General features: G+C 37.5%; 1 protein-coding gene across 1 annotated transcript in view; it reads right to left on the bottom strand.

The window, feature by feature from the left end:
- LOC140847416 (kelch-like protein 4) overlaps positions 1-26798 on the bottom strand; it is a 50746-nt gene extending 23948 nt beyond the window's left edge. The window contains exons 1-4 of the mRNA XM_073227690.1: positions 26638-26798; positions 26129-26265; positions 15421-15617; positions 11204-11416 (exon numbers count right to left, since the gene is read on the bottom strand). Coding sequence (XP_073083791.1) covers positions 11204-11416; positions 15421-15617; positions 26129-26265; positions 26638-26780 — 690 coding nt within the window. The 5' untranslated portion in view covers positions 26781-26798. The remainder of the gene's footprint in view (positions 1-11203; positions 11417-15420; positions 15618-26128; positions 26266-26637) is intronic.
- Positions 26799-27872: the final 1074 nt, after the last annotated feature.

Raw genomic sequence — 27872 nt, 5'->3', positions numbered from 1 at the left:
TGGGAATAGAGGGCAAGTACCTCAACATAATAAAGGCCATATATGATAAACCAACAGTCAGCATTATACTGAACAGCGAGAAGCTGAAAGCATTTCCTCTGAGATCGGGAACCAGACAGGGATGCCCACTCTCCCCACTGTTATATAACATAGTACTGGAGGTCCTAGCCACAGCAATCAGACAAAGCAAAGAAATACAAGGAATCCAGATTGGTAAAGCAGAAGTTAAACTGTCTCTATTTGCAGATGATATGATACTGTACATAAAAAACCCTAAAGACTCCACTCCAAAACCACTAGAACTGATATCGGAATACAGCAAAGTTGCAGGATACAAAATTAACACACAGAAATCTGTAGCTTTCCTATACACTAACAATGAACCAATAGAAAGAGAAATCAGGAAAACAATTCCATTCACCATCGCATCAAAAAGAATAAAAAACCAAACAAGTGAAAGACTTATACTCTGAGAACTACAAATCACTCAAGAGAAATTAAAGGGGACACTAACAAATGGAAACTCATCCCCTGCTCATGGCTAGGAAGAATTAATATCGTCAAAATGGCCATCCTGCTTAAAGCATTATACAGATTTGATGCAATCCCTATCAAATTACCAGCAACATTCTTCAATGAATTGGAACAAATAATTCAAAAATTCATATGGAAACACCTAAGACCCTGAAGAGCCAAAACAATCTTGATAAAGAAGAATAAAGTAGGGGGGATCTCACTCCCCAACTTCAAGCTCTACTACAAAGCCATAGTAATCAAGACAAATTGGTACTGGCACAAGAACAGAGCCACAGACCAGTGGAACAGATTAGAGACTCCAGAAATTAACCCAAACATATGTGGTCAATTAATATTTGTAAAGGAGCCATGGACATACAATGGCAAAATGACAGTCTCTTCAACAGATGGTGCTGGCAAAACTGGACAGCTACATGTCGGAGAATGAAACCGGTCATTTGTCTAACTCCACATACAAAGGTAAACTCAAAATGGATCAAAGACCTGAATGTAAGTCATGAAACCATTAAACTCTTGGAAAAAAACATAGGCAAAAACCTTTTAGACATAAACATGAGTGACCTCTTCTTGAACATATCTCCCTGGGCAAGGAAAACAACAGCAAAAATGAGCAAGTGGGACTACATTAAGCTGAAAAGCTTCTGTACAGCGAAAGACAGCATCAATAGAACAAAAAGGAACCCTACAGTATGGGAGAATATATTTGAAAATGACAGATCTGATAAAGGCTTGATGTCCAGAATATATAAAGAGCTCACACGCCTCAACAAACAAAAAACAAACAACCCAATTAAAAAATGGGCAGAGGAACTGAACAGACAGTTCTCTAAAAAAGAAATACAGATGGCAAAGAGACACATGAAAAGATGCTCCACATCGCTAATTATCAGAGAAATGCAAATTAAAACTACAATGAGGTATCACCTCACACCAGTAAGGATAGCTGCCATCCAAAAGACAAACAACAACAAATGTTGGCGAGGCTGTGGAGAAAGGGGAACCCTCCTACACTGCTGGTGGGAATGTAAATTAGTTCAACCATTGTGGAAAGCAGTATGGAGGTTCATCAAAATGCTCAAAACAGACCTACCATTTGATCCAGGAATTCCACTTCTAGGAATTTACCCTAAGAACACAGCAATCAAGTTTGAGAAAGACAGATGCACCCCTATGTTTATAGGAGCACTATTTACAATAGCCAAGAATTGGAAGCAACCTAAATGTCCATTGGTAGATGATTGGATAAAGAAGATGTGGTACATATACACAATGGAATACTACTCAGCCATAAGAAGAGGGAAAATCCTACCATTTGCAGCAACATGGATGGAGCTGGAGAGTATTATGCTCAGTGAAATAAGTCAAGTGGAGAAAGAGAAATACCAAATGATTTCACTCATTTGAGGAGTATAAGAACAAAGGAAAAACTGAAGGAACAAAACAGCAGTGGAATTACAGAACCCAAAACTGGACTAACAGGTACCAAAGGGAAAGGAACTGGGGAGGATGGGTGGGCAGGGGGAATAAACGGGGAGGATCAAGAAGGGGGGTATTAAGATTAGCATGTATGGGGGGGGAGGGAGAAAGGGGATGGAGGGCTCTACAACACAGAGAGGACAAGTAGTGATTCTACATTTTGCTCTGCTGATGGACAGTGACCATAAGGTGGTTTTTAGAGGGGACCTGATATAGGGGAGAGCATAGTAAACATAGTATTCTTCATGTAAGTGTAGATTAAAGATTTTAAAAAAAAGGAAGAAAAGGGGGATTACTCCTTGATAGGATAAAACAATTGGTAAATCAAAGATTAATGCATGCTTTATGCTTTAAATATCCTTAATGTTGATCACTTAAAGGGTGTCAGATGATCAGCTATGGAGGGAATCTTTTCTGATAATATTCCTTTCTCTTAATAAAAAAAAAAGCAGGTCCTGTGTGCTGACCTCCAATGAGTTCCACACAGTGGTATAGAGGGCATGTCAAAGTGTGGGCAAAGGGTCTCTTTGTTTCTATGCAGAAGATCAAGGCCTTGCTTGGTTACCCAGAAAATGAACTAAGATACAATATGAGGAGGAGCTTCTGGCATCAGCAGTCTCTGGAGGACTCGTGCAGGGGATGATCATCAAAACGCCTCCACAGGGATCCGGGCGATGCTGCGGTTGTGGCTGCGTCCATCCCACCGTTTCCTGGACTTTCCACTGGAATGAGGAGGGAGATGTCTAGGCTGGCATGTGCATACAGTGAGACAACGAATTTGAGTGGATCTGTACTGTTGGAACTCAACCAGGAGTTGGGAGGGGTGCAAGTTGTAGCGCTCCAAAATCTTATGACTATAGACTATCTACGGTTAAAAGAACACATGGGATGTGAACAGATCCCAGAAATGGGTTGCTTTAATTTGTCTGATTTCTCTCAGACTGCTCAAGTACAGTTGGACAATATCCATCATATCATAGACTAATTTTCACAAATGCCTAGGGTGCCTAAATGGTTTTCTTGGCTTCACTGGAGATGGCGGGTAATTATATATTTGCTTTGTTTATGTCACCGTATTCCTATTATGTTTATATGTGTGCACAAGTTAGTTAGTAGTTTAAAACCTATACATACTTAAGGTACTCTACAAGAAGATATGTCAAAGAAATAATCAATCCTCCCATGTTTTCTTCCATATGCTACCTCTATAGCTTTTCTTCTTCCTTCCTAATTACAACCTTTAAAATAGAATTCGTGCCTCATATCAAATTTACCGAGTATCATAATTCCTCCAGGTGGTAAAGATACCTCGAGACAAGTGCTGGGCATAGAAGCTACAGGGCATAAATCTGCAAAGAAGTAAAAAGCTAACCTTTTCAAACAATATGGCTTCTCTCTCACTTACCAACTTTACATTTCCCTGTATGGTCCCAGAAGATGACTGGTTAGCCAGAGACGGATAAGATTCCTCAAGGGAGGAACAACCTAAGACAGGCACAGTCGCAGGGGGACCATCAGGTGAGAAATTGGGGAACAACAGTGGTGAAGCTTAGAACCTCACCCCCACCCCTGTTTTGAGAGAAAGCTTCTGCATCCATAGATGTTTTATTGCCCTTGTCTAGCTCGGATTAGCACATAGTCTACAGGCACACACCTGATCATCTACAATTGCTCTCTTAAAACACTAAACTATGCTTTCTACCTTTATCTTGCATCTACCTACCACTTCAGCAGTTTATTAAAAATAAAAAATAATAATAAAGGGAGAAATGTAGGATACACATATAAATCAAGTATAAAAATCAAACAAATATTCATATTTGACCTGATTGTTCATAGTTCATAATGCGTGATCAGAACCAAAAGTTTCTGTGATGAATGCCCTTTGTACTGTTCACCATGTAAGAACTTATTCACTATGTAAGAATTCGTTTACTATGTAAGAACTTGTTCGTTATGCTTCAGAAGATTGGAGACTGATGAGAACTAGGCTTGAGATGGATTAATGATTGTGCATTGAGCATTGACCCCCCTATACAGAATTTTATTTTTGTTAACAACCATTTGATCAATAAATATGAGAGATGCCCTCTCAAAAAAAAAATGTAGAGAAACCAGAAGATCCAGATTAAAGACGGTGGCATGAGAGAAGAGACAGAGGCTTCCTCCTAAAACTGTATACAATTATAAAATATAGTTGGCACAACTAATCCTGAGAGAGCAACAGGAAAGAGGACGGCATCAGACTGCACACACCTGGAGAAAAGAGCAGACCTCACCGAACGAGCTGGGTAACGTACCAGAGATGTGGCTCCGCGGGACCCGAGCCCTTTCCCCACTGCAGCTCACTGGTGGGAGGAAGTGGAACAGAGCAGGGAGGGAGTGGAAAGCCTGGGACTGTTGAATACCTAGCTCCGGAGATCAGCTCTGGGAGCACAAACCTACATTTCATGGTGCTTTCATGATAATCGCGCGATTACTGGGATGGAAAGCTTAGACAGGCAGAATTTCTGAAGAGACTGAGATTTCAGCTGCATGTGGAAAGCAGGGATCCATATCCAGCTGCTCTGGGAGAAAACCTTATACCTGTGTGCTCGGCCCACTGGTTCAGGCAGTGGAGACAGGCACAGCAGCCGGGAAGCAGGGAGCAGCTCTTTCCTCCTCCCAGGCACCAATACCGCTTCCCTGTGACCCCTGACATTGCTTCAGGGGCTGAGCAGCTCCATAGTAGAATTTCTGGACACTAGAGGCCGCCATATACAAATATGAAATGCCAAAGGAACCTGGTCCAGAGAAAAATTAATATAACTCTGGAGAAAGATTTAAATGACATGGACCTTATGACTCTTCCTGAAAGGAAGTTCCAAATAAAAATCATCTACATGCTAATGGAGGTATGAAAAGATATCCAAGAACTCAGGAATGAATTCAGGTTGGAGATCCAATTGCTGAAGAGCACTATGGAGGGTATTAAAAGCAGGTTGGATACAGTGGAGGAGATGATAAATGAAATAGAAACTAGAGAAGAGGAATACAAAGAAGCTGAGACATAGAGAGAAAAAAGGATCTGTAAGAATGGAAGAATATTGAGAGAACTGTTTGACCAATCCAAATGGAACAATATTCACATTATAGGGATACCAGAAGAAGGAGAGAGAGAGAAGGGGATAGAAAGTGTCTTTGAGGAGGTAGTTGCTGAAAACTTCCCCAATCTCGGGAAGGAGATAGTCTCTCAGGCCATGGAGATTCACAGATCTCCCAACACAAGGGACCCAAGGAAGACAACAACAAGACATATAATAATAAAATTGGCAAAGATCAAGGATAAGGACAGACATTAAAAGCAGCCAGAGAGAGAAATAAGATCACATACAAAGGAAAGCCCATCAGGCTAACATCAGACTTCTCTACAGAAACCTTACAGGCCAGAAGGGAGTAGCATGATGTATTTAATGCAATGAAGCAGAAGGGCCTGGATCCAAGATTACTTTATCTGGCAAGATTATCATTTAAGTTTGAATGAGGGATTAAACAATTTCCAGATAAGCAAAAGTTGAGAGAATTTACCTCCCACAAACCATCTCTACAGTCTATTTTGGAGGGACTGCTATAGATGGAAGTGTTCTTAAGGTTTAATAGCTATCACCAGAGGAAATAAAACCACAGTAAAGAAAGTAGAACAGCTAATTACTAAGCAAATGCAAAATTAACTAGCCCCAAGGTCAATCAAAGCATAGACAAAGAATACAGGATATGATACCTAATATACAAAGAATGGAGGAGGAAGAAAAAGGAGAAAAAGAAAAGAACCTTTCGATTGTGTTTGTAACAGCATATTAAGTGAGTTAAGCTAATTTCTTAGATAGAAGGAAATTAACCTTGAACCTTTGGTAACCACGAATCTAAAGCTTGCAATGGCAATAAGTACATACCTATCGATAATCACCCTAAATGTAAATGGACAGAATGCACCAATCAAAAGACATAGAGTCATTGAATGGATAAAAAAACAAGACCCATCTATACGCTGCCTGCAGGAGACTCACTTTAAACCCAATGACATACACAGACTAAAAGTGAAGGGATGGAAAAAGATATTTCATGCAACTAACAGAGAGAAAAAAGCAGGAGTTGCAGTACTTGTACCAGACAAAATGGACTTCAAAACACAGAGAATAAAGACAAAGAAGGACATTACATAATGATAAGGGGGTCAATCCTAAAAGAACACATAGCCATTATTAATATCTATGCTCTGAACACAGGAGCACCCACATATGTGAAACAAATACTAACAGAATTCAAAGGGGAAATAGAAAGCAATGCATTCATTCTAGGAGACTTCAACACTCCACTCACTCTGAAGGACAGATCAACCAGACAGAAGATAAGTAATGAGACAGAGGCACTGAACAACACAGTAGAACAGATGGACCTAACAGACATCTACAGAACTCTACACCCAAAAGCAACAGAATACACATTCTTCTCAAGTGCACATGGAACATTTTCAAGAATAGATCATATACTGGGCCACAAAAAGAGCCTCAGTAAATTCAAAAATATTGAAATTGTACCAACCAGTGTGTCAGACCACAAAGCTACAAAACTTGAAATAAATTACACAGAGAAAATGAAAAATCCCACAAACACATGTAGGCTTCCCACATGCTCCGAAGCAACCAATGGATCAATGACCAAACAAAGCAGAGATCAAGCAATATATAGAGACAAATGACAACAATAATTCAACACCGCAAAAGCTGTGGGACTCAGCCAAGGCTGTACTAAGAGGAAAGTATATTGTAATACAGGCCTACCTCAAGAAAGAAGAACAATCTCATATAAGCAGTCTAAACTCACAATTAATGAAACTAGAAAAAAGAACTACAAATGAGGCCCAAAGTCAGTAGAAGGAGGGAAATAATAAAGATTAGAGCAGAGGAGGGCTGTGCAACACAGTGAAGACAAGTAGTGATTCTACAGCATCTTACTATGCTGATGGACAGTGACTATAAATGGGGTGGGGGGTACGTGGTGAAGAGGGGAGTGTAGTAAACATAAGGTTCTTCATGTAATTGTAGATTAATGATAACAACAACAACAAAAATTGACTAGTGAATTTCTGCATCTTAAAAAAATGATTAGAACAGAAATAAATAACATTGAGAAGAATAAAACAATAGAAAGAATCAATGAAAGCAAGAGCTGGTTCTTCATCATACTAAACAAAATAGATAAACCCCTAGCCAGACTTATCAATTAAAAAAGAGAGTCTACATACATAAACAGAATAAGAAATGAGAAAGGAAAAATCACTATGGACACCACAGAAATACAAAGAATTATTAGAGAATACTATGAAAAATTATATGCTGGCAAACTGGATAACCTAGAAGAAATGGACAACTTTCTAGAAAAATACAACCTTCCAAGGCTGACCAAAAAAGAAACAGAAAATCTGAACAGACCAATTACCAGCAATGAAATTGAACTGGTAATCAAAAACCTACCTAAGAACAAACCTCCTGTACCAGATGGCTTCACCACTGAATTTTATCAAACATTTAGTAAAGACCTAGTACCCATTCTCTTTAAAGTTTTCCAAAAAATAGAAGAGGAGGGAATACTCCCAAACTCATTCTATGAGGCCAGCATCACCCTAATACCAAAACCAGGCAAAGACCCCACCAAAAAAAGATAATTACAGACCAATATCCCTGATGAACATAGATGCAAAAATACTCAACAAAATATTAGCAAACCGAATTCAAAAATACATCAAAAAGATCATATATCATGATCAAGTAGGATTTATGCCACGGATGCAAGGATGGTACAACATTCAAAAATCCATCAACATCATGCACCACATCAACAAAAAGAAGGATGTAAACCACACAATCATCTCCATAGATGCTGAAAAAGCATTTGACGAAATTCAACATCCATTCATGATAAAAACTCTCAACAAAATGGGCATAGAGGGCAAGTACCTCAACATAATAAAGGCCATATATGACAAACCCACAGCCAACATTATACTTAACAGCGAGTAGCTGAACACTTTTCCTTTAAGACTGGAAACAAGGCAAGGATGCCCACTCTCCCCACTTCTATTCAACATAGTACTGGAGGTCCTAGCCACGGCAATCAGACAAAACAAAGAAATACAAGGCATCCAGATTGGCAAGGAAGAAGTTAAACTGTCCCTGTTTGCAGATGACATGATATTGTACACACAAAACCCTAAAGAATCCTCTCCAAAACTACTAGACCTAATATCTGAATTCAGCAAAGTTGCAGGATACAAAATTAATACACAGAAATATGTGGCATTCCTATACACTAATGATGAACTAGCAGAGAGAGAAATCAGGAAAACAATTCCATTCACAATTGCATAAAAAAGAATAAAATGCCTAGGAATAAACTTAACCAAGAAATTGACAGACCTATACTCTGAAAACTACAAGACACTCATGAGAGAAATTAAAGAAGTTACCAATAAATGGAAACACAGCCCATGCTCATGGATAGGAAGAATTAACATTGTCAAAATGGCCATCCTGCCTAAAGCAATCTACAGATTCAATGCAATTCCTATCAAAATACCAACAGCATTCTTCAACGAACTAGACAAAATCGTCCTAAAAATCATATGGAACCACAAAAGACCTAAAATAGCCAAAGCAATCCTGAGAAGGAAGAATAAAGCAGGGGGAATTACGCTCCCCAACTTCAAGCTCTACTACACAGCCACAGTAATCAGGACAGTTTTGTACTGGCACAAGAACAGACCCATAGACCAATGGAACAGGTTAGAGAGCTCTGATATAAACCCCACCATATATGGTCAATTAATATGTGATAAAGGAGCCATGGACATACAATGGGGAAATGACAGCCTCTTCAACAGCTGGTGTTGGCAAAACCAGACAGCTACATGCAAAAGAATGCAACTGGATTATTGTTTCACCCCATACACAAAAGTAAACTCAAAATGGATTAAAGACTTGAATGTAAGTCATGAAAACATAAAACTCTTAGAAGACAACATAGGCAAGCATCTCCTGAATATAAACATGAGCAACTTCTTCCTGAACCCATCTCCTTGAGAAAGGGAAACAAAAGCAAAAATGAACTAAAGGGAATACATCAACCTAAATAGGTTTTGTACGGCAAAGGACATCATCAACAAAACAAAAAGGAATCCTACACTATCGGAGAATATATTTGTAAACGACATATCCGACAAGGGGTTAACATCCAAAACATATAAAGAACTTACACACCTCAACACCCAGAAAGCAAATAACCTGATTAAGAAATGGGCAGAGGATATGAAGAGACAGTTCTCCAAAGAAGAAACTCAGATGGCCAACACACACATGAAAAGATGCTCCACATCACTAATCAGGGTAATGCAAATTAAAACCACAATGAGATATCACCTCACACCAGTAAGGATGGCCAGCATCAAAAAGACTTAAGAACAACAAATGTTGGTGAGGATGCAGAGAAAGGGGAACCCTCCTACACTGCTGGTGGGATTGTAAGCTAGTTCAACCATCGTGGAAAGCAATATGGAGGTTCCTCAAAAAACTAAAAATAGAAATACCATTTGACCTGGGAATCCAACTCATTGGAATATACCCAAAGAATACAAGTTCTCAGATTCAAAAAGACATATGCACCCCTATGTTTGTCGCAGCACTTTTTACAATAGCCAAGATACGGAAGCAACCTAAGTCTCCATCTGTAGATGAATGGATAAATAAGAGGTGGTACATGTATACAATGGAATACTATTCTGCCATAAGAAAGAAACAAATCCTACCATTTGCAGCAACATGGATGGAGCTGGAGGACATTATGCTCAGTGAAATAAGCCAGGAGGAGAAAGACAAATGCCAAATGATTTCCCTCGTTTGTGGAGTATAACAATGAGGCAAAACTGGAGGAACAAAACGGCAGCAGACTCACAGACTCCAAGATTGGACTAGTGGTTACCAATTAGGAGCGTTGTGGGAGGGTGGGTGGGGAGGGAGGGGAACGGGAACTGAGGGGTATTATGTTTAGTATACATGGTGTGGGGGATCACGGGGAGAACAGTGTAGCACAGAGAAGGGACATAGTGGATCTCTGGCAACTTGCTGCACTGATGGACAGTGACTGTATTGGGGTATGGGTGGGGACTTGATAATATGGGTAAATGTAGTAACCACATTGTTTTTTCATGTGAAACCTTCATAAGAGTGTATATCAATCATACCTTAATAGAAAGTTTTTAAAAAATACATAAATCATCAGCAAATTAGCATTATTTTTCAATATTAACATTTAATTAGTAAATTTGTTGAAAATCAATGAATTTTTTAGTGTCTAAGACACCACTCATCCACTAGGTCCAGATAAGATCCCTCCTCCCAATGTGGATGATGTTTCAGGACTTTAGCCACCGGGTCTCTATGAAGTGTGCAACATAGACATATATATGGTACATAAAGGATATGTACTATTGATCAATTTGCTACAGAGAAAAAAGTATGGTTTTCACTAATGGTAGAATTATGTAGTGGGACTGTATTCTGCCCTCCCTAAACATCACACACTAAAATTCAATATGAGATGGGTCAATCCTGAATCTTATCCAAGGGTGTTTGTTTTTAGAATCATTTTTAGGATAATCCTTCAGCATGCACGAAGAAGATGCTGTTATAATGACAGTCTAGTGCATCCAACTATTCTAGTATGCTTTCAATCACAGCAGCTAATCACCCATGTCAGTAGTGATTATCCAGAACCTAACTCCTTCCTAGGGTTTCCTCTGACATTATACTGTACCAATTATCATCGCCTTGCCTAGAAGGTGGGCAGAAAAAGACAAAGAGTTAACCTAGTCATTTTCCCTGGTTGTTACAAGCACCCTTTGGTGAGACAGGAAACGGAAGCTAATGGTTATACTGACGTTCAGAGATTACCAGTAGGGTTTCAAAAGAAATCCTTGTTTTCTCTGCCTTCATCATAAATATTGCTTATTGAAGGCTGCATATGTCCTTCAAAAATCCTGTACACTCCAGTTATCAGAAATCCTCTGAATAAAATAAAACTAGGCAACAAAGGAATAGATTAATGCCTAGTGGCAGTTCAAAAGGAGAGTTTGCTCTACCTGGGTAGATGTCCCTACCTGTGGTGGAAGCAAGGGCAGTCTTATGTAAGAAAGCAGCATTGCCAGGTCTTGCTGCCTCGCCTGCACATCATAATCCACCCACTGCATGACAGCATTTAAAATGGTTTCTTCATCAGGCACATTAACGTCATCACTGCACAGAAGTTTGCAGAGCTCATTAGCTGGAAGTAGGAGGAATTCTTCATTCTTTATTACCTCGATGAAGTGTTCCTAGAAAAGAAAGGTCTTCTACTGAAACCTCGTACTTTGGGAACTTATTAACACAATGAAAATATCAAAACATTTCACTTTGTTAAATTTCAGAAAAGGCTGGAGAGACAGACATATGCGTTTATACTGCCTAGGACAGGAGGCATGGGCGGCGGTTGCTTGTGAGGCTTAAGAGCCAAATGCTTCCACTAGGGATATTTATGGAATACAAGGAAAAACCTTTTAACTTTTTCATGGGCCATGCAGGGAGTAGCCGAGCTGACTTTCTTTCCCAGCTGTTGTGGGTGACAACAGCTTTTGTCTCCAGAACTGATGTTGAGTTGGTCTCTAGTCAAAAACCTTAAGAGAAAGGCTGAAAATTTTCAAGGTGGGTACTATGTTGAAGGGCTGGGAGGGGTAGCTCTGGCTGTGCATTTGAGGGTCGAACATGCTGAATTCCTCTGAGATGAGAGGAAAAAATTGACGAAAACCTCTTTTCTCTTATAGCTAAAACACGATCTTCTATTAACCAAGGCAAAGGTTTCTTTCATAATGGACAACAATCTCCAGATTCAGGATAATCTAAAATGGACTCCTGTGGAATTATTTTTTGGGGACAGTGGGACTCTCAATTTTTATATATTATATCTCCATTTTTTCCTTCTGTCATGGTGTTATCTTGTATTTTGTCAAGTCCAAATTTCAGGCAGCTGTGTTTCATTTTTTACCTCTCAAAACACAACTCTATTTTTTCTGATTTATAAGGTCATACATTTTCTGTGACAACACAATTATCATTTCCAACATTTTTCTCAGTAGGGATCTCCTTTTCAATGCAATGAACTATACTTCTGAAGTGGAGATAAACATGTCTAGTTGGCAATTTATGTAGCCCACTAAATAGATATTCTAGAAGAAGCCAGAGACACCCTCTGAATAACTGGAGGATCTGGATAAATCAAACACTCCCACAGCTCCACTCTGAGTTTGTCACTGGGCAACTGAGTTAGCCTAGTAGAAAAATATATCAAGTTTGATATACCCATCTGGAAGCTCTGATACCATAAAATCTGAGTTAACTTGCTTGTTTAGACCAAGAGCCCTTTTATGAATGAAGCAAACAATTGAGAAAGACCTGACGATCTTACTGTAGCACGTCCCCAGAGGAAAACCCTCTCACCTATAGCAAAAGAATAGAACTAGAACTGTTCCTACAACTCATAGTACATCACATTTGTACAGTACGTCACACTTTTCTGGTTTCCGTCATAAACACTGTGGTCAGCAATCAGATTTTGAGGGAGGTGGAATTCTTCTGAGGAGATAACAGGCTATGTGAACTGTTTGATCTCCTGTGTAGTAAACGGCAAGTATGGATTCAGACCTAAGCCTTCAGGTCTGCTTCATTTTGTCTGATACTGAAACTGCTTTTCATAAGTGACATAATTTTTGTAAAAGGGTTAAGAAAAAGATAAAGCACTCCAGAATTTGTTTGCCCATTACTGGTACTATATGTACACTCCGAATAGTATAGTGTCAAATCTATAGAAGACTCCGTAACTGCTTTTTCCTTTCTATCCACTCTCTAATGAAAGAAAAGGAAAAAAAGAAAGTAAATGAGATGGCGGGAGGGAGGGAGTGAAGGAGGAAGGAAGGGAGGTGGCCGATTTGAGAAAGCTAAGAAATGATTAAAATGCTTTACATTAGGGTCATATTTAGATATAGCCAGAAATTAGATTTTTTGAATCGACTGTGGCTTCAGAGGGCCTGCCTAATGAGACTGTTGAAAACTGTTTGGCAACACAGTGAATTAATCTAAATAAAAAATAACCGTGTGTTGGTCTAAAGTATCTACATATGGCACTGCCATACCCAATACTGTAGAGAAATATTTAGTGTGTCAAGATTAATTCTAAATTGCCTTATATTAGAATTATCTTGCTCCTAATTTCAAGGTAAACACTCTTCTCCGTCCACCTTCCTAAGGGTCTTCTTTTGTGCCTTTGGTTTCGTATTCATTTTTTTAAATCTACACTTACACACTGTTGTAAAACTTATTAAATGAATATAGCACACTTGCTGAAAGTTTCACTGATTTCGGCTACTGTTTATGATTATGATGCTTAATTTTATGTCTCACCTTGAGCCATGGAGTGTCCAGACTTTTGGTGAAATCCTATTTTGAGTGTGTCTGTGAGGGAGTTTCTGGATGAAGCTCTCTCACATTAGGGAGGGCAATCTGTTTACTCAGTTTACAAATCAAGGGACTGTAATTAATTCTTGGAGTTTAACATTATTCCAAGACATTAAACTTATTTGCATTTTATACTATCAATAGCGTATTACAAAAGCATTATTACAACAAGATCTTTACCTATTTTACTAAAAAAACTAAAGAAAGGGGATTTAAGGAGACCGCAGTATTGTGTTTTGATGCACATCCTGCACTAACGCTCAGTTTCACTCACATCACATAATAGGAAAAGGAAGACAAGTTCATTTTGAGCAACAGAAATAATTCAAGCTGTTTATCAGAATATGTTTTGTCTGCAAGAGTAAGGCACCAGACAGGAAACTGTTAATACTTAGTTCAAGAATTTAGGTAATTTAGCAGGGAAGATTTCTTGTTTAGTTTTGTGTAGGATTAACCTTTGAATTATATAACTGGTGTTCCTATAGATTATATGGCATCTGTATTTAGGACATAGGAATATAAATAGCATAATTAAGAAACATGTTCAAAATGCCAATCCATTATAATACGGCTCTCCACATTTGAGGAATATGTTCGAAACTTCAAATTCTGAACAATAACCAGTGCTGGGAAGAAGAAAGAAGAAGGTTTAGAAGAAATATTTTGAGAATTCCAGTATTAGAAATTTAAACATTTTAAGGACTTCATAGCAACTCTGGAAAATACTCTTTATTTAAATGATCTCAAACCTACAACTGTAATGTTAATTTTATTTGTTTCTGTTTATGTGTGATTTTCTATTGTTTTCTTTATACATTTGTGTTTTATTTTTGAATTTTAAATAACTACCAATTTTTTAGCTTGAAATATTTATCTTTTGACTGGCTTTCACAGAAAGATCCGTTTCTTCTGTTGTTCGCTACTTCAGAAGTTAAAACATTCATTCTCTTCTTTGTATCTGGGAAATATTACCATTAATGGTAATTTAATATCTTGTGTCTATTTTTTCTTTTTCTTGCCTCCCTACAGAAATCTGTACTTCATGTCACTTCCATCTGACTGAATAAATGTAGCCTTATCCCATGCAACATTCAAAGAATTAAAACAAACATGTTCATTTATTACAATTCTACTAATAGAACTGAAAAAGATCTTAAGTTAGTTAAGTTAAAGGATTGAACTGAAAATTGTTTTTAACCAAAATATATGTTTTCACTAATACCTAAGAAGTCCATTAAATAGAATTGGCTCATTTACTAATTTTGATAGTTCTCAACTTCTTCCAGTTAATATTGGTCCATTAATATTTGTTTTTCCTTATTGAACATTTAACTTTCATTAGAAATAATAATTTGTGTGATTTTATACACTAAAGTTCTAATAGTGTAAAAACATCAGGGAAAGTTTATTTTCCTATCTACTATGGATTCTACTTGAAGTATGTACTTGTTTGGCAGAATTTTTGGCAGAATTTCCATTTCTTTAGCTTCTGACATTTAATTAAACCTTTTTAATTTCAAAAATGAGAAACTTGAGTACAGTTCAACCATAAAAATACTTTTATATACTATCCATTAGGTGCAAGTGGTTTGCAAATTGTATATTTATATTGCTTTTTAATTTTATCCCAACATTATAATCTTTACATTGAAAAGGTTATATATATATAATATATATATATATATACACACACACACATATATATTCATAGATGTATAAATACATACACCCACATATATATATACATATACACACATATATGTATATAAGTAAACAAATCCATAAGTTATGTATTGTATTATGTAAGTTAATTTGAAGCAGATGATTTTACCACTGTGTACTTATGTGCCACTCTCAAGAGTTCTGTGCAGCCACGGGCATCTCCAAATGACAGAATCCCTATGCAGTTTGAAGGATGGAGCTGCTTTATAAGAAAATTGGAGCAGACTTCAATGACTTGAGTCAGCTGCAGAAGACAAGCTGCATCCAGCAAATTTTCAGTAGTATCTTCTGTCAATCGCAGAACACCTAGATGTTTTGAAAAAATAATGATTTTATGTCTCATGAAATAAGGCACAAATATGCTAACTGGAAAATTTTCAATTCTCTCATTAGCAGGGCTGCCTTTTCTAAGGTACAACAACCACTCAAGAAATATCTTTTTAGGGAATCTGTATAAACACATTAACAAGATGGACGAAGGGAGCCAGTCTAGATGATCAAAAACAACTGTAGCAAATGAACAGTGAATACTATCATTACAAAGAGAAAATTGTTATTTCTTTACCATCTTAAACCTGCATCTACACCTTATTTAAAAGCATGTCTATATCATGACTCAAGGAGCATTATATCATTATATAAGGATCATACAATTGGCCAAAGAGGTAGCTGTCATTTGTGTGGAAAAACATCTTGGCAAATAAGAGCATTGAGGTTATACATCTGTTTTTTAAAGCCTCTATTTACTAGCTGATAAGGATGACTTTTCCTAAATATTTTGCCAGTAATTGGCACTTGGACTGTCTCAAAAGAAAGAAAACGCTGCTCAGAGTCTACAGATAAACAACTGCTTATATGGTTACTTTTGTAGGTATAAAAAGCAGGCTCTGTTTGATAATATATGTAAATGCTATCTGTAAAGGATTTAAAAAATGAGATCAGAGCTACTTAAGCTATTTCCTGTGCAGTGATAGGCTGCAATAAACACATATTTATTTATATAATAAATAGCTATTTAAGGTATTTCCTGCGTACTGATATGCTGTATTATTTTTGGAACAACCACTATTGATGAATTATTGAAAATGATATGTTTTTTGATAAGTTATATTCCTATTCATTTTGGCCAAGCAATATAGGTAGGTTACAAAGTATGATATTTCAAATGGATTATATCAATTATAAACTCTTCCTTTGTAAGTTTGCTTTTTAAAATACCTTCATATAGGTTCCGTATGGTTGCATAACCAAAAAGAAAAGAGTAATACATACTGATAGATTATCTATATTTGGTTTAACCTCTAAAATATGTTGTAAACAAATCCGGTCCATCAACACCCCTTTCAGTGTCATTCTTGTCCTGGATTTTGAAAGGAGAGCCCAGCTCATATATCATGAGACCCAGAGAAGTATGAACTATTCTTAGATTCAGATCTAAAGATTCACCTGCTATAGACATTGAAACTTGGCCTGGTTATTAAGAATATTTATTGCTTAATGAATGAATCCATAAAACTACTATAGGAAAACAGCAAAAGAAAAGCTCCTTAATCTTGGAATGATTTCTTGGGTAAGCCACCAAAATACAGACAACAAAAGCTAAAATAAACAGGTGAGACAACATTAAACTAAAGAGCTTTTTCACACCACAGGAAACAAAACAGGAAACAAAAATAAATTGAAGACCTATAGAATGAGAAAAATATTTGCAAACTGAATATCCGGTAACAAGTTAATATTCAAAATGTATTAAGGTCTCATACAACTCAATAGCACAAAAGAAAATTATTGATTAAAAAATGGACAAAGAACCTGAATGGACATTTTCCAAAGAAGATATACAAATGATCCAATAGGTACATAAAAAGGTGCCGGCCTGGGAGGAGAGGCATCGGTGTGGGGAGGGAGAGGGAGTCCAGCACTGCTGAACACCCAGCCCCAGCCATTGGCACCAGAGCACAGACACAGTGCATGCGTGGGGTCCAGGATACTAGGGAAACAGGGCAACAAGACCGGTGACTGGGTGCCTGAGGCCGATACTAGAGAACAAAGAAACAGGGGTGGCCATTTTTTATTTCCTCTTTTTTTTTGGCAAGTGCTTTTTGGAAGTCTTAAAGGGACAGGAACCCCAATACTAGGGAAACAGGGTAGCAAGACTGGTGAGTGGGTGCCTGAGGCCGGTGCCTGAGGACAAAGAAAATCGTGTTTTTTTTTAAATTATTATTTATTTAATTTTTTTTCTTTTCTTTCCTTTTTTTTTTTTGTTGTTGTTTTGGTTTGGCGAGTGCTTTTTGGAAGTCTTAAAGGGGCAGGGAGGGACACTTAGTCCTGAGGGAGGAAATCTGGGGATCTCTGGGCACTCTAACCCCCTGGGCAGCAGGGAGCACAGAGGCCCCTTACGGAGATAAATATCCTCCCGAATGCTCCCCTTACAATGGGGCTCCACCAATCTGGAGCAGCGGCCAAGCCAGGCCACGCCCACAGGTACAGTGGAGATAAACTCCATTGCAGCCAGGCAGGAAGCAGAAGCCCTGTCTACGTGCCCCTGTCTGCACGCAGCTGTCCAGCACAAGCCACTGGAGGTCGCTGTTCTCCCAGGAGAAAAAGGCAACAAACCAACAAGAAGGAAAGCTCTTCCAACCGTCACTCATACCAGCTCTGCAAACTATCTCTATCACCATGAAAAGGCAAAGCTACAGACAGACAAAGATCACAGAGTCAAGACCTGAGAAGGAGACAGACAGAACCAGTCTTCCTGAAAAAGAATTCAAAATAAAAATCATGAACATGCTGACGGAGATGCAGAGAAAAATGCAAGAGCAATGGAATGAAGTCTGGAGGGAGATCACAGATGCCAGGAAGGAGATTACAGAAGTGAAACAAACCCTGGAAGGATTTATAAGCAGAATGGATAAGATGCAAGAGGCCATTGAAGGAATAGAAACCAGAGAACAGGAACGTATAGAAGCTGACATAGAGAGAGATAAAAGGATCTCCAGGAATGAAACAATACTAAGAGAATGGTGTGACCAATACAAAAGGAACAATATCCATATTATAGGGGTACCAGAAGAAGAAGAGAGAGGAAAAGGGATAGAAAGTGTCTTTGAAGAAATAATTGCTGAAAACTTCCCCAAACTGGGGGAGGAAATAATCGAACAGACCACGGAAATACACAGAACCCCAACAGAAAGGATCCAAGGAGGACAACACCAAGAAACATAATAATTAAAATGGCAAGGATCAAGGACAAGGAAAGAATTTTAAAGGCAGCGAGAGAGAGAGAAAAAAGGTCACCTACAAAGGAAAACCCATCAGGCTATCATCAGACTTCTCAACAGAAACCCTACAGGCCAGAAGAGAATGGCATGATATACTTAATGCAATGAAACAGAAGGGCCTCGAACCAAGATTACTATATCCTGCACAAATATCATTTAAACATGAAGGAGGGATTAAACAATTCCCAGACAAGCAAAAGCTGAGGGAATTTGCCTCCCACAAACCACCTCTACAGGACATCTTACAGGGACTGCTCTAGATGGGAGCACTCCTAAAAAGAGCACAGAACAAAACACCCAACAGATGAAGAAAGGAAGAGGAGGAATAAGAAAGGAGAGAAGAAAAGAATCTCCACATAGTGTATATAACAGCTCAATAAGCAAGCTAAGTTAGGAAGTAAGATACTAAAGAGGCAAACCTTGAAACTTTGGTAACCAAGAATTTAAAGCCTGCAATGGCAATAAGTACATATCTCTCAATAGTCACCCTAAACGTAAATGGACTTAATGTACCAATCAAAAGACACAGAGTAAAGGACTGGATAAAAAAGCAAGACCCATATATATGCTGCTTACAAGAAACTCACCTCAAGCCCAAAGACAGGCACAGACTAAAAGTCAAGGGATGGAAAAACATATTTCAGGCAAACAACAGTGAAAAGAAAGCAGGGGTTGCAGTACTAATATCAGACAAAATAGACTTCAAAACAAAGAAAATAACAAGAGATAAAGAAGGACACTACATAATGATAAAGGGCTCAGTCCAACAAGAGGATATAACCATTCTAAATATATATGCACCCAACACAGGAGCACCAGCATATGTGAAACAAATACTAACAGAACTAAAGGGGGAAATAGACTGCAATGCATTCATTTTAGGAGACTTCAACACACCACTCACCCCAAAGGATAGATCCACCGGGCAGAAAATAAGTAAGGACACAGAGGCACTGAACAACACCCTAGAACAGATGGACCTAATAGACATCTATAGAACTCTACATCCAAAAGCAAGAGGATATACATTCTTCTCAAGTGCACATGGAACATTCTCCAGAATAGACCACATACTAGCTCACAGAAAGAGCCTCCGTAAACTCCAAAATATTGAAATTCTACCAACCAATTCTTCAGACCACAAAGGTATAAAACTAGAAATAAATTCTACAAAGAAAACAAAAAGGCTCACAAACACATGGAGGCTTAACAACATGCTACTAAATAATCAATGGATCAATGAACAAATCAAAATAGAGATCAAGGAATATATATAAACAAATGACAACAACAACACTAAGCCCCAACTTCTGTGGGACACAGCAAAAGCAGTCTTAAGAGGAATGTATATAGCTATCCAGGCACACCTGAAGAAGGAAGAACAATCCCAAATGAATAGTCTAACATCACAACTATCAAAACTGGAAAAAGAAGAACAAATGAGGCCTAAAGTCAGCAGAAGGAGGGACATAATAAAGATCAGAGAAGAAATAAAATTGAGAAGAATAAAACAATAGCAAAAATCAACGAAACCAAGAGCTGGTTCTTTGAGAAAATAAACAAAATAAATAAGCCTCTAGCCAAACTTATTAAGAGAAAAAGACAATCAACACAAATCAACAGAATCAGAAATGAGAATGGAAAAATCATGACAGACTCCACAGAAATACAAAGAATTATTAAAGACTACTAAGAAAACCTATATGCCAACAAGCTGGAAAACCTAGAAGAAATGGACAACTTCCTAGAAAAATACAATCTTCCAAGACTGACAAAGAAAGAAACACAAAAGTTAAACAAACCAATTACGAGCAGAGAAATTGAAACGGTAATCAAAAAACTACCAAAGAAAAAAACCCCCGGGCCGGACGGATTTTCCTCAGAATTTTATCAGACACACAAGGAAGACATAATACCCATTCTCCATAACGTTTTCCAAAAAATAGAAGAGGAGGGAATACTCCCAAACTCATTCTATGAAGCCAACATCATCCTAATACCAAAACCAGGCAAAGACTCCACCAAAAAAGAAAATAACAGACCAATATCCCTGATGAATGTAGATGCTAAAATACTCAATAAAATATTAGGAAACAGAATTCAACAGTATATCAAGAGGATCATACACCATGACCATGTGGGATTCATCCAAGGGATGCAAGGATGGTACAGCATTTGAAAATCCATCAACATCATCCACCACATCAACAAAAAGAAAGACAAAAACCACATGATCATCTCCATAGATGCTGAAAAATCATTTGACAAAATTCATCATCCATTCATGGTAAAAACTCTCAGCAAAATGGGAATAGAGGGCAAGAACTCAACATAATAATGTCCATATATCATAAACCAACAGCCAACAGTATACTGAACAGCAAGAAGCTGAAAGCTTTTCCTCTAAGATCAGGAACTAGATAGGGATGCCCACACTCTCCTCTGTTATTTAACATAGTACTGGAGGTCCTAGCCATGGCAATGAGACAAAACAAAGAAATACTAAGAATCCAGATGGGTAAAGAAGAAGTTAAACTGTCACTATTTGCAGATGATATAATATTGTACATAAAAAACCCTAAAGACTCCACTCCAAAACTATTAGAACTGATATCAGAATACAGCAAAGTTGCAGGATGCAAAATTAACACACAGAAATCTGTAGCTTTCCTATACACTAACAATGAACCAATAGAAAGAGAAATCAGGAAAACAGTTCCATTCACAATTGCATCAAAAAGAATAAAATACCTAGGAATAAACCTAACCAAAGAAGTGAAAGACCTATACCCTAAAACTACAAGTCACTTTTAAGAGAAATTAAAGGGGACACTAACAAATGGAAACTCATCCCATGCTCATGGCTAGGAAGAATTAATATCGTCAAAATGGCCATCCTGCCTATAGCAACATACAGATTTGATGCAATCCCTATCAAATTACCAACAACATTCTTCAATGAACTGGAAAAAATAATTCAAAAATTCATGTGGAAACACCAAAGACCCCAAATATCCAAAGCAATCCTGAGAAAGAAGAATAAAGCAGGGGGGATCTCACTCCCCAACTTCAAGCTCTACTACAAAGCTATAGTAATCAAGACAATTTGGTAGTGGCACAAGAACAGAGCCACAGACCAGTGGAACAGATTAGAGACTCCAGACATTAACCCAAACATATGTGGTCAATTAATATTTGATAAAGGAGCCATGGACATACAATGGCAAAATGACAGTCTCTTCAACAGATGGTGCTGGCAAAACTGGACAGCTACATGTACGAGAGTGAAACTGGACCATTGTCTAACCCCATTCACAAAAGTAAATTCAAAATGGATCAAAGACCTGAATGTAAGTCATGAAACCATAAAACTCTTAGAAAAGAACATAGGCAAAAACCTTTTAGACATAAACATGAGTGACCTCTTCTTGAACATATCTCCCCGGGCAAGGAAAAAAATAGCAAAAATGAACAAGTGGGACTATATTAAGCTGAAAAGCTTCTGTACAGCGAAAGACACCATCAATAGAACAAAAAGGAACCCTACAGTATGGGAGAATATATTTGAAAATGACAGATCCGATAAACGCTTGATGTCCAGAATATATAAAGAGCTCACATGATTCAAAAAACAAAAAACAAATAATCCAATTAAAAAATGGGCAGAGGAACTGAACAGACAGTTCTCTAAAAAAGAAATACAGATGGCCAACAGACACATGAAAAGAAGCTTCACATAGCTAATTATCGGAGAAATGCAAATTAAAACTACAATGAGGTATCACCTCACACCAGTAAGGATGGCTGCCATCCAAAAGACAAACAACGAATGTTGGCGAGGCTGTGGAGAAAGGGGAACCCTCCTACACTGCTGGTGGGAATGTAAATTATTTCACCCACTGTGGAAAGCAATATGGAGGTTCACCAAATGCTCAAAACAGATTTACCATTTGACCCAGGAATTCCACTCCTAGGAATTTACCCTAAGAATGCAGCAATCAACTTTGAGAAAGACAGATGCACCCCTATGTTTATCACAGCACTATTTACAATAACCAAGAATTGGAAACAATCTTAATGTCCATCGGTAGATGAATGGATAAAGAAGATGTGGTACATACACACAATGGAATACTACTCAGCCGTAAGAAGAGGACAAATCCTACCATTTGCAGCAACATGGATGGAGCTGGAGGGTATTATGCTCAGTGAAATAAGCCAAGTGGAGAAAGAGAAATACCAAATGATTTCACTCATCTGTGGAGTATAAGAACAAAGGAAAAACTGAAGGAACAGAACAGCAGCAGAATCACAGAACCCAAGAATGGACTAACAGGTACCAAAGGGAAAGGGACTGGGGAGGATGGGTGTGTAGGGAAGGATAAGTCAGGGAAGAAGAAGGGGGGTATTAAGATTAGCATGCATAATGGGGGGGGTGGGAGAAAGGGTAGGGCTGTACAACACAGAGAAGACAAGTAGTGAGTCTACATTTTGCTATGCTGATGGACAGTGACTGTAAAGTGGTTTATAGGGGGGCCTGGTATAGGAGAGAGCCTAGTAAACATAATATTCTTCATGTAAGTGTAGATTAATGATAACAAAAAATAAAGAAAGGAAGGAAGAAAAGGGGGATTACTCCAATAGGCTAAAACTAACTGTAAATCAACGATTAATATATGCTTTAAATATCCTTAATTTTGATCAATTAAAGGTTGTCAGATGATCGGTTATGGAGGTACATTTTTCTGATAATATTCCTTTCCCTTAAAAAAAAAAGCAGTTCCTGTGTTGTGACCTCCAGTGAGTTCTACACAATGGTATAAAGGGCATATCAAAGTGTGGGCAAAGGGTCTGTTTGTGTTTAAAGAGGGGATCAAAGCCTAATTTGGCTACCCAGAAAATGAACTAAGATACAATATGAAGAAGAACTTCCAACATCAGCACTCTCTGGAAGAGTCATACCAGAAGATGATCACCAAAAAACCTCAACAAAGATCCAGGCGATGCTGCAGTTGTAGCTGTATTCATCCCACCGGTTCCTGGACTTGCCATTGGAATGAAAAAGGAGATATCTAAGCTGGCCTGTGCATACAGTAAAACAACAAACTGGACTGGATCTATACTGTTGGAACTCAACCAAGAATTAGGAGAAGTGCAAGTTGTAGTGCTCCACAATCTTACGACTACAGACTATGTACTTTAAAAAGAACATATGGGATGTGAACAGTCCCCAGGAATGGGTTGTTTTAATTTGTCTGATTTCTCTCAGACTGTTCAAGTTCAGTTAGACAATATCCACCATATCATAGATAAGTTTCCACAAATGCCTAGGGTGTCTAACTGGTTTTCTTGGTTTCACTGGTAATTATAGGTCTGCTTTTGTTATGTAACTGTATTCCTATTATGTTAATGTGTGTATGCAATTTAATTAGTAGTTTAAAACCTATACATGCTTAAGTTACTCTACAAGAAGATATGTCAAAGAAATAATCAATCTTCCCATGTTATCTTGCGTCTGCTACTCCTATAGCTTTTCTTCTTCCTTCCTAATTACAACCCTTTAATAGAATTCGTGCCTCATATCGAATTTGCTGAGTATCATAATTCTTCCAAGTGGTAAAGATACCTCAAGACAAATACTGGGCATAAAAGCCTCAGGGCATAAATCTGCAAAGAAGTAAAAAGCTAACCTTTTCAAAGAATATTGCCTCTCTCTCACTTACCAACTTTACATTTCCCTGTATGGCCCTGGAAGATGACTGGTTAGCCAGAGACAGGTAAGATTCCTCAGAGGAACAACCTAAGACAGGCACAGTCACAGGTCTTCTGTATCCGTGGATGTTTTGTTGCCCTTGTCGAGCTTGGATTAATACTTAGTCTATAGGCACACACCTGATCATCTACATTTGCCCTCTTACAGCACTAAACTATGTTTTCTACCTTTATCTTGCATCTACCTACCACTTCAGCATTTTACTTAAAAATAATAATAATAATAATAAGGAAGAAATGTGGTATTCACATATAAATCAAGTATAAAAAACAAAAGAATATTCATATTTGACCTGATTATTTGTAGTTCATAATGTGTGATCAAAACTGAAAGTTTCTGTGATGACTGCCCTTGTACTGTTCACCATGTAAGAACTTATTCACTATGTAAGAACTTGTTCACCATGTAAGAGCTTGTTCATTATGCTTCAGAAGATTGGAGACTGATGAGAATTAGGCTTGGGGTGGATTAATAATTGTACATTGATAATTGAGTCCCCTATACAGAATTTTATTGTTGTTAACAACCATTTGATCAATAAATATGAGAGATGCCCTCTCAAAAAAAAAAAAGTCCATAAGAATTTTTACCCAATTTCATAATATACCTATTTTTATTTATTAAAATGTTTTAAATATTTTAAAAAAAAGGTGCCGGGCATCACCAATCATCAGGGTGATGTAAATCAAAACCATGAGATATCTCTCACACCTGTTAGGATGGCTGTTATCAAAAAGAGAAGAGATAACCAATGTTGCTGAAGCTTTGGAGAAAAAGGGAACCCTTGTACAGTTGGTAGGAATGTAAAGTGGCACAACCATTATGGAACACAGTATGGAGCTTCCTGAATAAAATTTTAAAAATAGAACCAACACATGATCCAGCAATCCCACTCCTGGGTATATTTCCAAAGGAAATGAAATCAGAATCTTCAAAAGATATTTGCACTCTGTGTTTGTTGCAGCATTACTCACAATAGCCTTGATATGGAACCTAAATGTCCTTTGACAGATGAATGGATGATGAAACTGTGGTTTGTATATGTGTGTATGTATATGTGTGTGTGGTATATATGTGTGCATACACAATGGAATGTTATTCAGTGATGAGAATGATGGAAAGCCTGGCATTTGTGACAACATGGATGAACCTAGAGAGCATTATGTTAAGTGAAATAAGCCAGAAAGGGAAAGACAAATAATGTAGGATATCACTTGTGTGTGGAATCTAAAAAAAAAAAAAAAAGTGCTGATTTTATAGAAACAAGTAGATTGGTAGTTGTCAGAGGCTGAAAGGGGAAACGAATAAATACAAAGGGTACAAACTCAGTTACAAGAAGAATAAGTTGTGAGGATTGAATGTACAGTGTGATGTCTACAGATAACAACATGGCATTGGTTATTGTATTCTTGAAAGTTGTGTCAGAGTAGAGCTGAAGCATTCTCACCATGGAAAATAGTTCACTATTTGCCGTGCCTTAATTTTCATGACTTTGATAAGGGTTCCACAATGTATATGAATATCAAATCATTACATTGTATATTGGTGTTAAAATAGCTCTATTCTCTCACAGTAAAAAAATTTTTATTGCATATTATTTACCTTTTCTCTTTCATACTACTGAGTTTAAATCCTGATTCTTCCCCTTACTACCTTAGGATCCTTCAGTTTTCTCACTGGTAGAGTAGGAATAATAGTACTGTGGGTATACAATGCAGGGTTATTGTGAGGACTGAATCAGCTAATATATACCAAGCACTTACCTGTGTAAGCATACTGAACCAAGGAGCTAAGTGTATTAGGATCAATTCCTTCCATCTTGACCTCTTCTTGTGTGGCTTCACACATGTTGGTAGTAAACATCACAGCAAAATAATCTGACATAGCACTGAGGACCAACCTGGAAATAGAAATGTTTCACAGGAACTTAAATTAGTCCATAATCTCACAGAAAAGCATGAAATGCAGACAGTAAGTTTGTAACACTGGTAACTCTGTTTACTGCATGAATCTTTCACAGTTCATAACAGTGCTATGAATTAGAAAGGTAAAATGAGTTGATTTTCTTTTAGAGGGTTCATCAATTTCTCCCTAGCTTGACTCTTCTAAGTATCACACAGGGAGATGGATCAAATATGCTACTGCTTTTTCAATACAGGAAGATAAACATCCGTTTTCCTTAGTGTTCCAATTTTGTAATCAATGGACTGATTTTTGTTGATTCATACTTGGTTACACTCACCAAATGTTCTGTCTGCATAAGGATACTTACCGATGGGCTGGGATTTGCATGTTTCCAGCAACGAGTATCACATCACACAGTCTTTTCTCTTTCCAGTAGTTCTCTATTTTATGGAGAGTTTTCTCTCCATGGTTTACAGCACAGAACTCCTCCTCAGATCTGCTGACATCCATTTTTTCAGGGTGTTGTGTATCTAATCTAAAAGGGGGTGAGAGTGAGAATATGTGAGTGCAAATGTCCCATGGAAATTTAGACATAACAACTACAAGAAATATATTGTATTAAAGTAAAATTGAAATTTGCCCTCCGATTTTAAATATTTCACTGTGATTACTACCTAAACTTTCATCAAAGTGATGTGTCATGATTAGTATTTATACGTGGCATGGAACCATAAAGGGGTATGGTTTAGCTGCAGGGCTACTGGTAACTGCCATATGAACAATCATAAACTTCAAAATACCACCCTTTCTTTGATTTTTATTGGTATCACAGCTTTGCCATCAGGCATGAAATTGTAGGCATGATTTAAAATATTTTTCAAGTTTGAAAGGTATCAAAGTACTCATAACATATGAGAAATATTTCTTGAAGAATCTCAAGCCTGAGAGTTTGGTTACACTCTACATGTCAATCCCATTAAGAAAATATATAACTTCCATCTTTTATATCTTTTCTCAGATTTAACAGGATACAATTGACATATAGCATTGAATAATTTTAGGTGTACAATATGATTATTTGAAAATATATATTGTATATGATTACAATAAATTTAGTTAGAACACCCAACACTTCACATAGTTACTATCTTTTGTGTGTGTTGCAGGAACATTTAAGATACACTCTCTCAGCAATTTTCAAGTGTCCAATACAGTATTGTTAAGTATAGTTACCATGCTGTACATTAGATCCCCAAAACTAACTCATCTTCTAACTGGAAGTTGTACCCTTTGACTATTTAGGCAAATATGGTAACTGTTGAATTTACAATAAGGGAAGCTGTTTATATGTCCTTTCAACATCGCACAACAGCAGAATTTAAATACTAACACAAGCACATAGAGGCTTACAAATCAGTAGAAACTTAAAAATTTGATGGTTGGATGAACACACTTAGATACTTTGATTGTTACCTTTCTTGCTTCCAGGCATCATTTTCAAACCACCCAGTTAAGATTAATTTTAAGTTCCCCCACCCCCAATTCAGCCTGTGCTTTTTTAAATACAATTGGTCCAGGGTGACATTACTCTTTGTTTAGTTC

The sequence above is a fragment of the Manis javanica genome, chromosome X (genome assembly GCF_040802235.1).
Source record: "Manis javanica isolate MJ-LG chromosome X, MJ_LKY, whole genome shotgun sequence".
Lineage (NCBI taxonomy): Eukaryota > Metazoa > Chordata > Mammalia > Pholidota > Manidae > Manis > Manis javanica.
This window is presented reverse-complemented; position numbering and strand designations above follow the sequence as displayed.